The 13,171-nt window shown below is 57.0% G+C and overlaps 1 protein-coding gene across 1 annotated transcript; it reads right to left on the bottom strand.

Moving 5' to 3' along the window:
- Positions 1-4,993: 4,993 nt before the first annotated feature.
- On the bottom strand, positions 4,994-11,347 carry PRRX2 (paired related homeobox 2). Its single transcript, XM_034663738.1, has 4 exons — positions 11,310-11,347; positions 7,369-7,762; positions 6,533-6,711; positions 4,994-5,421 (listed from the first exon to the last, which is right to left on the bottom strand). Exons 1-4 carry the CDS (start codon positions 11,345-11,347, stop codon positions 5,286-5,288), a joined length of 747 nt encoding a protein of 248 aa, XP_034519629.1. The 3' UTR covers positions 4,994-5,285.
- Positions 11,348-13,171: the final 1,824 nt, after the last annotated feature.

Genomic DNA, 13,171 nt, shown 5'->3' with positions numbered 1-13,171 from the left:
CCTGGGTGATGAAATGTTGCCGAGAGAGAGCTCGGGAGCCACAGGAGGCTTTAGACAGGGGATGGATGAGATCAAGACTGGGTTTTAAGGCAAGAAATCTGCCAGCTTGTGCAGAATGGCCTGGAAGGAGGTAAGACGGGAGGATCTCCCTGTGGCTTGGCAAATAATTTGAGCAAAGGCTTCGTGTCTCCTCTGTAGTGGGTCTGGGGTTGTTGGGTGTGCCACGGGCAGAGGAAGGCCAAGCTCAAGGTGGACAGCCAAGCTCCATCTCCACCTGTATTTGTTATCTATGCCGTGTAACAAGTTGCCACAAATATAACAGCTTAAAGCAACACCCACTGATGATCTTACAGTTTCTACAGGGCAGGAGTCAGGGCGCAGCATGACTGGTCCTCTGCTCAGGGTCTCACCAGGCTGCAGTCAAAGAGGCTTTGGGCTGAGGCCCCACCTGGAGCTCAGTGTCCAGTCAAGCTCATTCAGGTTTGGGCAGAGCCAAGTTCCGTGAAGTTCGTTGTAAGACTGAGGCCCTCCGCGGCTGGGGCCCGCCCCTCCACAGGCAGTTCACAACAGGGCTATTGGGCTATAAGGCCGGCAGGCAGGAGAGCATCTCTGTGCTCCGAATCCCTTCTTTCGGGGAAGACCTGACTCTCCTTTAGAGGGCTCACCTGCTTAGGTCAGGCCCACCCAGGATAATCAGTCTCCCTTTCGATCAAGTCAAGTCAACTGATTAGGGACCTTAATTAAATCGACTAACTTCTTTCGTTGTTTTGGTGAGAAGCAAGTCAGAGTTTCCACCCACACTCGCATGAGGGGAGGGGGCTACCCCGGGGTGAGAATCATAGGGCCATTTTAGAATGCTGCCTAGCACCCCACCTCTTCTCTGAGAACTCCTTCTGCTCTCCAAGTGGCCATCCTGACCCCCGATCTCTGAAGCTGTCCTTCTGCTGTGTGAACTAAGGGTTAAGAAGCTCTCTAACAGGCTCTTTGCAATATGGAAAAGAGTTACAGATGACCACAGATCTTCAGGACCTGGGGGACCGAGGGTGCAGTCACAGCTCAGGAAAGGGGCCACTCCCTCACAGGGGACACAGCGGGGAGCGGCACATTTTCTGTCTTTGAAGAGCTCTTTGTGCAGTTGAGACTACTGCACTGGCCTGCTCACTCGGTTTCTCTACAAGGTTATTAGCCACAGGGCAGAAAATACGCAGACGAGCGGATTGCAAGCCACGATGAGCATTTAAATTATAATATTTACATTTGGGTTTGTGTCCTTCCCAGAGTTTTCACATTGCATAGATGAATGTCTGCTAAACAGCTCAGCACATACTGGTGTTTTCCCCCCCGCCCCCAATGTTGGATTCCTTCTCGAAGTGGGGCTTTGAGATGGAATTACTGGACAGCATGTGAACGTTTTCATGACTGTTGGGACATTTTCCGGAAGGCTTGTGCCGATGTTGACCCTGTGACTCCTGCTGGTGATTTGAGATTTACTCCTTTGTTCGAGAGAAGGCTGGGTCAGGCGCGGCGCTGAGCCCTGATGGTCTGTCACCCAGCTCTGCGCCCAGCTGTGACCTCACAGCGCCCTCCAGGGGTGGGTGACAGAGGTTCAGGGGCTGGGCCTGCCATTTTGCTGGGGTGCACCCAGAGCGTGGGCACCAAAGGGCCCCTGAACCGCGTGTGCTGGTTTCTCGGGGCAGGAGACGTGCTCTTGCACCCCAGGACGGGAAGTATTCTGACTTCCTCCAGCTCCACTCTGTGCATCTCCACCGTAAACACCAAGTGCCCGTTTATAGAAGGTGACTCTGTGCCCACAATCCCAGGAAGTGGCTTCGGTTCTTATTACCCGTTGTTAGCCCCATTTTACAAAGGAGGAAACTGAGGCTCACAGAAGTGCCTTGCCCCAGGTAAAACTGGTGTCTGTCTCTCAGGTTTGGGGTTTTGCGAGAGCCCAGACTGCCTTTTTTCTCTTTCTTCCAATCAAGTTCTTTTATTTCACGCAAACAAACAAACAAATAGAAGCAAAGGCAAGCAATGTCCTCTCCCAAGTCGGCGTGGCCTAATGGGCAGAGAGAGTCGGAGAGAGGAAGATTCCAAGTTCTCCCAGCCTGGGACGGGACCTTGGATACCTTATCCTCATAGAAAATTCTATCCCAGGGCAGGGTGCCCAGGGGCCTGCCCGTGCAGCTCTGCAATCAGGGGAACACTAGCGACAGCCTGTTACAGGGAGGGCTGCTGTGCCCCCTCCCTCAGCTCCCCGGAGCAGCACGTGTAAACGATTAAGCCGGTTTATTTTCTCTAGCATGCTTGGGAGGAAGTGACGTTGACATCCTTGTGGCCCGTGGCATGGCCAGCGCCTCCGTGGGAAACAGGTCCCCAGCTTTTTCTGAAGCTGGTGTTCTTGGGACCCACCTTCTAGGCCCCAACCAGAGCCTTCTGCCCGGTGTGACCCCGTCTCTGCTGTGGGCCACCCCAACCTGGAGATGCTTCATGGCACCCTCCTTTTGGATGAGAAATAGAAAGACCGCCCTGCCTCCATCTGAGCGCTGGAGCTCTGGCCGGTGCCTGGGCTGGCCTGTCGCCTGCTTTCAGCTCAGTGCTTCTGGGGAGGAAAGAGGCCTGCCTGCCTGGCTGCCAGGAGGGCACTGCTCTGGTCCCCCATGGGCCACCGGCCTCCTGCTGGTGCGGATTCCTGGGGTGGGGGGAAATGGTAAGCTCCTCACGAGGGAGGAGGTTGCTCAGGCCAGGACAGCCCCCAGCTCTCCTCTGCATGGAAGAGCAGGCCAGCATCTTCCCGACACCTCTACCAGGCAGGTCCTGCTTCCAGGGTCTTCTTCGTCCCGGGCACTTCCATGTGCCTAAGCCAAATCCTGGCCACCACCTGGCCCCCCTCGTCTCCCTTACCCCATCATCCAGTCCTTAACCCCTGCCCCTGCTGTGTTTGGGACACTTCCCAGACCTGCCCATTCCGTCCCCATCTGGCCCAGGTGCTGCCGCTCCTCCCTGGACATCTGTCCTGGCCTCTGCAGGGGCCTCCCTGCCTCCACTCTTAGCGCTATGGCCACTCCTCCACACAGAACCCCGGGGGGCGGGGGTGTCCCTCCACCGAGCCAATCCCCTCCATGGCTCCCCACCACCAGGATGACATCCAAACTTCTAGATCTGGCCACACCGGCCCCACCTGAGCCAACTTCTGCTCCTCTCCACCTTCATCTTGCACGGTGAGATCCAGCCCTGGAATCGTCCCAGCTGGCCCAAAGACACAGCTTTTGGCTTGACCCAGGGCCTTTACGGTTCCCTTAGCCAGAAACACTCTTCTCTCCCACTCTGTCTGGCCAACTCTTCATCCTTCCAGGACACCTCTTCCAGGAAGACTGCCCAGATGCCTTAGACTAGCTTTGGGGCTCACTGTGTTTGGTGTGGCCTCTGCAGCAAGGGACCCCATATCAGTTCTCTGCTCTCTCGTCAGGGCCCTGGAACACAGCAAGTGTGTCCTATTCGTTCAGTGAATCAAAGGTAAATGGAGGCCCAGAAATCACTTAGCCAAGGCAGAGGCCAAACCGAGCAAGCCAACCACCCCCCCACACACACCATCCAGGGCACAGTTATCTCCCCTGCTCAGGCTCTCGTAGTCAGAGAATGCCCCCTGCCCACGCCTTCAGCCGGAGCCCCTGCCTCCCCCACCCTCATCGGCGCCCCACACTCTCCAACTGGCTGGCCGCGAGGAAGTCACACCGTGAGCGTCCTGGAGCTTGCATGCACATGGGAAAAGGGCAAAGCTCAGTGCCCAAGAACCCGGTATTCATGGTGAAATCCCAGACGAAGTATGGTGAAGAAGATCTTGGGGTGAATGGGGGAGAATGGGGAGGGGTCCTCACCTCACCGAGAGGTATAAGTACTGTACCTTCTAAAACAAAAATGGGGATTGTCTCTCACGTAAGGATTGTCACGAGGCTTTGACCTGTTTGAGGTGATCTAGGAGACGTAGGCCACGGGGGGAGGGCTGACACTTTGGGGCGCTTTGCTGCAGCATGGGCAGGCAGACTGTGGGAGAAGAGGGCCCCCCGATTGGCTCCATTGGGGTGTGATTGCTGTGTCACAACGAGGGCCATCACCAGGAGGGGCTGGTCATCTTTGTGCCCTCTAGGGGTCGGAGAGTACTGTCCTACTTGCTGGGGGCTGGTTGAGGTCACTATCCGCAGAAATGGCTCTGAACTTTCCCGGAGAGTGTGTCCCACAGAAGGGGCCGTAGGGGGCCAGGCGGAAGGGGCTGGCTTCAGACCACTCCCTTCACCCCGGTTTCCTGCAAACTCCCTATGAGTGATGTCATTAGCTGGTGGTACGTGCGTCCTCTGTCACCCCCAGCTATCATTTCTAAAAGGTGGGTGGACTTGGATAAGGTCTTCTGGTGTCCTTGCCTGTTAGGACCACTCTTCTGTCCTTCAAAGCCGCGTGTGACCTCCTCTCTGCACCCCCACTTCCTGGGCCATTTGCCTAGGCCCCTCTATGATCGAATGCCCAGGAAGGACCCATACCTTCTGCATGCCCAGAGATAAGGCGTTTAATTCCAGCATCTGCCCCCCACACACAGTCTGGCCAGCCCAGGAATCCATGGTCACCCACCCTGCCCCTCACCATAGGGCAGAGGGGACACTCCCTGCCCAGACAGGGAAGGAATCCTGCCCAGGGTCACACAGCAGGGTTTCTCCTAAACACCTAGGTGCCTGTGGGGTCCAGGGCAAGCCTCTGTCCTCCTCCCCGACTCCCCACCCGTGGGGCTTTGCTGGATGATGGACGGCTTCATTCATAAAAAGGCTCAGACATGACGGCATCTGGCCCCGCCACGCCTGCTGGTCTGAGCTGGGCCCAGGGCAGTCCCTGAGCCTGCTGCAGGCCAGAGAGGGCCCCAGAAGGCCATCCACTCAATTGCTTTGCTGCCCTTATCTGCCCTCCCTCGAACTTTTTGGGGCTTAAAATTTTTTTTATTTCTTAAAGATGAAAGCTTTTCGGTTTTAATACACAAAATAAATGCAGTCCTTTGTGGCCTCCTGCTCCGCCTCTAGCCCAACTCCCCCGAAGGTCACGGGCCAAAGTCTCCCATGGCTGTAGACAAGGGGCTGCCGGCATCTCAGCAGCCTCTCGGGCCCAGAAGTCCGGGCTGGAGAGAAGGGCCAGGGGAGCCCCACCCGCCTGTCCTGGAGACAGCGGACAGGAGAAGGTCACTTTCATGTCTGCCCTCTTTGCCATTGCTCGACCAGGGAGGCAGCGGGGTCCTGGGGGGCCGGCAGTCAGTTCACCGTGGGCACCTGGCTGTGGTGCAGGCTGAACTCCTTGGCCTTGAGACGGAGGCTGGCGATACTGTTGGCCATGTTGACTCCCGGGGCCGCAGGGCCTGAGCCTCCAGGGCTGTAGGGCGGCACCGTGCTGGGGGTGACAGAAGGCACGAGGACATGTAGCTGTGGCTGGCATGCTGCCCCAAGCTGACCACTTCTGGCTGCCAGCCCTGGACCCCAGCCTCTGGTCCTCCTGCCTCCCCTCCTCACCTGACTCACCTGGGAAGCCCTCCCCGCAGGGGCCGGGCATGACTGGGGCTGTAGGATTCGGGGAGGAGTCAGAAACACCCACAGACGGCACCGGGATGCAGAGCAGCCCCTGTGCATTTGAGGGCATCCCTCCCTGGATCAGGGGCCTCCTGAGAGCGGAGCCTGGGTCCTGCCCACCCCCAGTGCCTGCGCTGGGCCTGGCGCACAGCGGGATGCAGGTGGTGGGAACCACCTGTACAGAGGGTGCCTGTTCGTTCTCCTGCTCCAGGTAAGGACAGGGGGGAGAGCTGGCCACCACAGGCATCAGGAGGACTCTGACCCCACAAGCCAGCCTGCTGGTCTCGCCTCCCCCAAGACCGGGGCTCCAGCAGAGCGCCTCACACAGACTAAGGGCCAGGTGGCGCCCCCTGGAGTTGTGGGTACAGAAACATATCTCCCTAGCACATCTTCCCTCTTCCCTCCTGCACTGCCTCCCTTTTCCAGCGTTGACCAGGGCAACACTGCCCAGAACTTGGCTCTGGACCCCGGCCAGGACCCCTGGGCTAGGGAGGCCATTCCCTCAGCCCTCCCAGCCAGGGAGGTCGACCCAGGGCCCTGGAGCTCTCCTGCCAGCCCAGAAATCTTCCTCCTGGTTGCCAGCGTCCTCAGGGTGACAAGGGTTCTTCCTGCCCCCTCCGGATGGGCTTCATCTTCTTGCCTCAACACATTCATGCACACAGGCGTGCACGCACAATCGTGCACACACGTATCCATACACACCCACACCCACGCAGGCACACTCATGAGCATGTGCACATACTGATGTGGAAACATTCGTGTGCACACGTGCTCACACTCATGCAACACTCACACGCACACGCACACTGACTCACACACTACGGCCGACCCGGGCTTCAGGGCGCCTGGGCACTGTTCACCTCTCCCCAAAGATCCTCAGAGGCATCTGGGCCCCAAGAGGCCCCGCCCCCTCCCGAAGGGGCTCCTGCTCTCACCTGTAGGGGGACGAGGCTGTCCAGGAAAGATAATCCGGACTCAGGGCGGTGGGCCGGGGAGCCACGGGTTGCTCGATGGCGGCCTCCTGGCTGTAGGACTTGAGCAGCGAGGCGGAGCGGTTGGCCAGCATGGCCCTCTCGTTTCGGCGGAACTTGGCCCGGCGGTTCTGAAACCAGACCTGGGGGCGGGGGAGGCGTGCTGAACGGGGTGCAGCAGGCGGCAAAGGGGACCCGCATCCTTTTGGATGCAGTGCGTGCCCGCTCTGCCACCAGCTCCGGGCTGGCAGCTTCCCCTCTCCGGGTCTCGCTTTCCTTGTCTGTAAAAAGGGGATCTTCTGCTGCGGGGGGCGGGGGAGGGTAGTGTGCGTCGGAGAAAGGGCGAGGAATGCGTGCAGGAAGGCGAAGGCGAGCTCTTCGCTTACAAGGTGGTAACCGGAGAGGGGCGAGCTGAGCACTGGGCTCCGAGCCTGCACCGAGCAGCCCTTAGCCCTTGTACATGACTGTTCCGTATCAGAGCCTTTCACGCCAGGCACTGCTCTCCGTAAGCCCTTGACAAATATGTTAACTCCTTTAATTCTCCTAAGAACCCTATAAAAGAGACCCACGTGGTCCTCACTTTCCAGGGAGGCACCTTCAACACAGAGAGGTTAAGTAACCTGCTCAAGGCCACACCGCTGCTAAGTGGCAGGGCTTGGATTTGAACCTCAGTCCGGGTCTCAGATGCTCGGGCTCTTCCATGCGTCCCCCCCGCAGCTCCAGCTCCGTAGCCCCGGGTGAGAGGTGGCCGCGCCCTCTCCATTCCCCCCCCCCTCCCATCCCAGGTGCACCGAGCTCACCTGCACGCGCGCCTCGCTGAGGTTGACCCGCCGGGCCAGCTCCTCGCGCACGAAGGCGTCGGGGTAGTGCGTGCGCTCGAACACACGCTCCAGCGCCTGCAGCTGGCTGCTGTTGAACGTGGTGCGGTTCCGCCGCTGCTTCTTTTTCCGCTTGGCGCCGCCGCCGCGCCCCGGGCTGGGACACTCACCTGCGGAGGGGCCGAGGGTCAGCAGGTGGGCGGCCGGCAGGCAGGGGCCCGCCCTGCGCCCGGAGGTGACGATGCCCAGAGGCTTGGGACACAGGCAGTAGCTCGGCAGTTGGCATGGAGCGCTTCCTGGTGTGTCCCCCTCGCGGATGGATGGATGGATGGCCCAGCCCCGAGAGCAGCAGCAGATCCCTTGAATCCACGCTTTCCTTCATCCCTTCCACTTGTATTAACTGAGCAGCTACGATGTGGCGGGTGCAGTGCCCACGGGAAATAGAATAGTCAACAAAAGCAGCCGGACCCCTATCCTGGAGCCAGGGCACAGGCTCCCGCTGCCGTGAGGAACAACGGACCTGGCCAGGGAGGCCCAGGAGACCACGGAGTGTCCTCAGCACCAGGCCCAGGCCCTGGGGCACGGTAAACCCTCCGCGGATATTGGTTGCGGAACTCGAACCCATAACCAATAGCAGTAAGAGTCACAGTTCCGCGGCCCGCCGCTCACAGGCTCTTTAGCACCTGCGACCATTGCTGGCAGCAATCCTAGAGAGACAATGGCTGCCATCCTCATCACCCCCCAACTTACACGGGGACGAGGGAGGGGGGTTCAGGGAGGCCAAGATCTCTGGCACGAGTTCAAGCACCCAGTCAGTGGCAGAGGAGGGATTTGGACCATCAAGCTGGCACCAGAGTCCTGGTGCTATTCACCAAACCCACCTGGCCGGCTGCTAAGAGCAGCCTTCTAGAAGGCCCCCAGTACAGAAGGGCATCTTTCTGCACCCTGAGCGCCTACTGTGTGCCAGGGGCTGTGCCAGGTACTCGGGAGAGATGGAGCAGATGGAGGGAGACAGGCCCCCAAATAAGACGCCCAGTGCTGGGGGACAAAGGTTACACCAGGATGCAGGAGGTGCAGGATGCACCAGCTCTGGCGAGTGATGGGGAGATGATCAAGGAAGGCTCCTCAGGGGAGGTGATGCTTGAAGTGGGTTTTGAAGGACGTATAAGAATTTTCCAATCAGATCAGAGGGAGGAAGGGAAGGCATCTGAGGCAAGGCACAAGAGGTGGAAATGACCGGGGGGGGGGGGGAACAGCCACTATTGCCACATTTCCATTTTTTCGGAGGCGGAACTGGACTCGACTGATCGTCCCCGAGGGCCCAGTTCATTGCCCACTCCTCCAGGGAGCCCTCCTGACCACCTGAGTCCACGTGGGATCCCCTGCAGCACTCATGCCGCACACACGCAACACCGCCAAGCTCAGCACTTCCTTACGTATCTGATTTTATTAAAAATGGATATTTTAATAACGAAGTAATGTCACTGCTTGTCACAGGAATAGATTCAAACACCAGAGAAGGCTGAGACGTAAAACAAAATACTCCCCCCTCCCCAGCTCCACTCCCCACGCTTTACAAGATTACAAATGCACATTTTAAAAAATTTACAAGCATGAGATCATGCGGAACACCCTGGCGCTTCAACCTGCCTGTTTTGACTTGGTAATTGTCAGATCCCGTTCCATCTCGGCACAACAAACGTAACCCTCTTTACATGCGTTGTTCCCCGCACTCTATTGTCTCTCGAGTTCCCTCCCTCCACCTGGAGGAACATATTTTTTATTTTATTTTTTCAAAAGATTTTATTTATTTATCTGAGAGAAAGAGATATCACGAGCAGGCAGGAGGGGCAGAGGGAGAAGCAGACTCCCTGCTGAGCAGGGAGCCCCACGCAGGGCTCAATCCCAGGACCCTGGGATCATGACCCGAGCGGAAGGCAGACGCTTAACTGACCGAGCCACCCAGGCGCCCGGAACTTATTTTTTAAGGCGGTTTTTGCCTTATCCTTCCGGCATTGCTTTTTGCAAATATAATAAAATACGTATAATATTTTCTCCCCCTCTTCTAGCAAAAAGCATAGCAAGTACTGCTGCACACCCTGCTTTTTCCCACTTAGCAGCAGAACCCGGGGATCCCTCCATCCAGTGGTAGAAATCATTCACACTCCTCTCCACAGCTCCCAACCACTTGGCTGGGGGACTCCCCCATGGTTTATGCTCCTGGAATCCTATCGATTGGCCCCTGGCGTGTTTCCAATCTTTTACCACTAAAAGAAAATCACGATGAAGAGCCACACGCAAACATGATTTTCTATTTTTGCCAGTGCATATTTGGGGCAGATTCCTAGAAGCGGGATCGCTGGGCCAGTGAGAAAAATGCCAGAGGTGGCCAGACTCCCCCACAAGGCTTCCCACCAGTGGTGTTTGGGAAGGTCTGTTTCGCCCAGTATGGACAACAGACCGTACCGTCAACATTTTGGAGTTGAGTCCATACCTTGTATTTTTGCTTCCCCAGTTACACATTCCCTTAACACATCCAATATTCTTCCAACAATGCTGGAGCATCTAGAATATTCCAGACCCAACAATGACGACCACTCAGTCCCTGTTTTCAAATAAGATCCCACGTTAGCCGGTTTATTGACTCTTGGGCAACAAGCTGATTCGATTGGAGGCTGAAATGTTCCATAAGACGGGTAAATAATGATCGTGGGAGCAGATGGGGGTCCCGTCAGGCAGGATGCGGGGCGGGGCCTGGGGAAAGATGACCTTACAGCTGAGTTTGGACGGTACCTCTCAATGGAGGGCAATTTTGCCTCCAGGGGACACCTGACAGTGCCTGGAGGCATTTTTGATGGTCAGGACTGGGGGTGGGAGGTGCCACAGGGGTTGAACGGGTAGAGGCCGGGGCTTCTTCAAGACAAGGACAGGCCCCCACACCAAAGAATCATCTCATTCACAGTGCTTACGGCGCTGGTCTAGCGGGACATTCAGGGCTGTTGCAAACGTAGGAGTCACATGTGGGGGCAGGGGGGTGGGAGCGGTGGCAGGGAACCCAAGTGGCCCCAAGGGAGCCGCCTCGTCCCCTGGCCGGGCTCCAGCCTTCTCTCCTCACCCCTCTCCTCCAAGAAAAGGCGAAGATGGATGAGAATGTCTGGTGCCTGAGAATGTCTCTCTGCCCCGCATCCCTGTCCCCTGGAGCGGGAAGAAATCTAAACCAAAACAACAAGCTGAAAACCGGGTGGTGATCAATAGCCCGAAAGCAGGACGGAAGTTTCTAGAACACCAGCCATCCTAGAGACAATTTCCGTCCCCCTCCAGGCAACACTGTTTGGGCACACGCCCAATGCAGAAGGCATTTCAGCCAAAAAAGGAGACTTTTTCGAGAAGTTTCTGAGCAATTCAAAACGGAGGGCGTTTAAATGAAAACCATTTTGCAGCTTTCGCCCCGCCAAGCGGGCGCCGGAAGAAACAACTGGGCTCTTTCGCCAGTTAAACTGTGTGGTGACTTGGAGCCGAAACCCTCACACAGAGGCATTCAGTGCCAGGCCCCCCACAACCCCAGACCTCCCACACCAACAGCAGCTGCTCTCTTCGTGGGTCTGGGGTCTGCTCTCTCCGGGATCACATCAAGGGCGCCCCGATGGGGCACGCTCAGCAAAAGCTGGTTTGGCCCACGAGTGGTGACAAGCGTCGCCCATGCTTCCACCCACTGAGTCTCTGGGCCCGCAGGCGTTACCCCACTTCACACACAGGGAGACTGAGGCCGAGGTTGTACCTCTAGGTTGGAATTCCTGTTTGTCAGAAGGCTCCGCCGGCCCAGGCTGTGGGGGTCTCCTCCCTCACCCACCTTGCTCCTAGGGAAGGTGACACAGGAGTCTGTCGCAATCTCGGTCGTGGCTCTAGGAGGCCTACAGCCTCACGTCACCTCCGTGGTGTGGAAATGCCCCTGGATCTCCATCCCGGCCTGTGTGTGTGCTGGGGGGAGCAGGGGGGAACAACAGAAGTACATCCCTCTTCCCTCGGCACCTCTTTGTTCCAAAGCAAGACCTCACCTCTGGGAGCTGTGAGAGACAATGGCTTGCCCAAAGTCACACAAAGTTCCCATGAGGAGCAGAGTTTAACTGGGCGCGGAGAGCAGAGGAATTGCTCGATACATGGTCACTGCCCTTAACCTTGTTGCTTCTGTGCAAACTGCTTTGTGCCCGAAGTCAAGGGTCTTTCTCCCCGGCCCTTTGGTCCCCTCGCCCTAGTCCGCAGTCCCCGCTGTGCGCAGAGGCTGAGAGACCGCCGAGGCCGAGGACACCTCAAGCAACGTCCTGAAGGTGACCCAGGACTCGAACCCACGGGCTGGCCTCTGCTTCCCAGCGAATGTGCTGGACATTGGTGACCCGACATTCCTGAGCCACCTCCAGAGAAGGGGATTGTGGTGGGCGTGTATGTCCCTCGGCGGGGGGGCCCCACGCGGGGCCTTTCAAGCATTTGGAAAAGAAATAAATACTCACTAAGCCTCCGGCCAGCGATTGCTGGGGCCCCACTCTTTCCAAGTCGGGCTGTGCCCCAAATCTCCTTTTGTTCAGTAAAAGTCCTGATTTTTTCCGGGGTTCAAAATTGAAGCCCGAACCCCCCCGCAGTTACAAGGGCTGCTTAGGTGCCATTGCAAGGGGCTGGATCGGGAGGGAGAGAAATGTATTTGGATGGGGGGAGGCCTGCCGCACTCTCTCTCCCTTAAAACCAAATTACTTCGTCCCCGATTACATTACGATACAAAAAAATGACCCGTGCACAGTTTTCTGCCATTAAATTATTTCACACATACCATTTATTTGGCTGACTGCGGGCCAAAGACTTTTAAAAACTCTGCTTTCAGCCAAATGATCGAGTGTTCCTGGCTCCTCTCCCCTGCACCCATGGTTTTTCTTATTCCGTGTAATTTAAGGGTCTAAATAGTCTGGAGGGAATTAACTGCAAATTCTTCCTAAGACAAATAAACCCAGGCTCTTCGTTTCTGCCTTTCTCAAGCTGTTGAGAGATACTCTCTGTTTGTTTTTGCTTCAAATAGTCAGTTTGCGCCTGACCCTGGGGCCGCACCGAGCTCCAACCCAAATAAATAACTTTTATTAATTAGCATTTATTCTGACCAAATAAGCAGCCCCTCTCCCCCCTCCGATGTGATCTCTGCCAACACGTTCACAAAAATAAACAGCGGGTCCCCAGGACCTTGAAGTGGATTTAACAAATTAACACCGGGCCTCGGTCAAAGGAGCTCCAAGCTGCAGAAATATTTACAGCCAGGAAAGTCGGAGGAAGGAAGTGAAGGTGGAGGGCCCGGAGGGCCTGCAAAGGCTTCAGCCCTCACTCCCGGGTCTCCTGGAAGAGATGAGGGTTCCTTTGAAGGACCCCTGGTTCTCCCTGGTCGGGCTCAGACGGGAATTCTGGAAACTGCCCTGAGCTGTCACTGAGTGCCACTAGGGGGCGCTGAGGGCAACCGCTCACCTTCTTTGGGGGAGAAGGGAGAGGCCGGACTGCCCAGTGGTTGAGGCTGAGGCCTGGCTCAGCTCCCCAGCAGAGTGGCTGAGGGCAAACCTTTGAACAGCTCCCAGCCTCGGGAATCTCACTGAAAAATGGGAACAACAGGAACTACCTCTTTGGGTTTTACAGATAAGGAAACTGAGGCTCCCAGGCTTAAGCAACATGCCAAAGCCATCTGACTAGGAAAGGCTGGAGCTGGGATTTGAACCTGCAGGTGGGCCCAGAGCCCAGGCTCTTGGCCCCCTTGGCATGG

Source organism: Ailuropoda melanoleuca, chromosome 7, assembly GCF_002007445.2.
Source record: "Ailuropoda melanoleuca isolate Jingjing chromosome 7, ASM200744v2, whole genome shotgun sequence".
Lineage (NCBI taxonomy): Eukaryota > Metazoa > Chordata > Mammalia > Carnivora > Ursidae > Ailuropoda > Ailuropoda melanoleuca.
This window is presented reverse-complemented; position numbering and strand designations above follow the sequence as displayed.

Coding starts and splice junctions, on each gene's coding strand:
- PRRX2 (XM_034663738.1), bottom strand. CDS start 11,347: ATGGAGATCCAGGGGCATTTCCACACCACGGAGGTGAC. Junction 6,712..7,368: donor TCAGCGAGGCGCGCGTGCAG/GTGAGCTCGGTG, acceptor CCCCGCCCCCAG/GTCTGGTTTCAGAACCGCCG. Junction 5,422..6,532: donor ACAGCCTCGTCCCCCTACAG/GTGAGAGCAGGA, acceptor TGTCACCCCCAG/CACGGTGCCGCCCTACAGCC.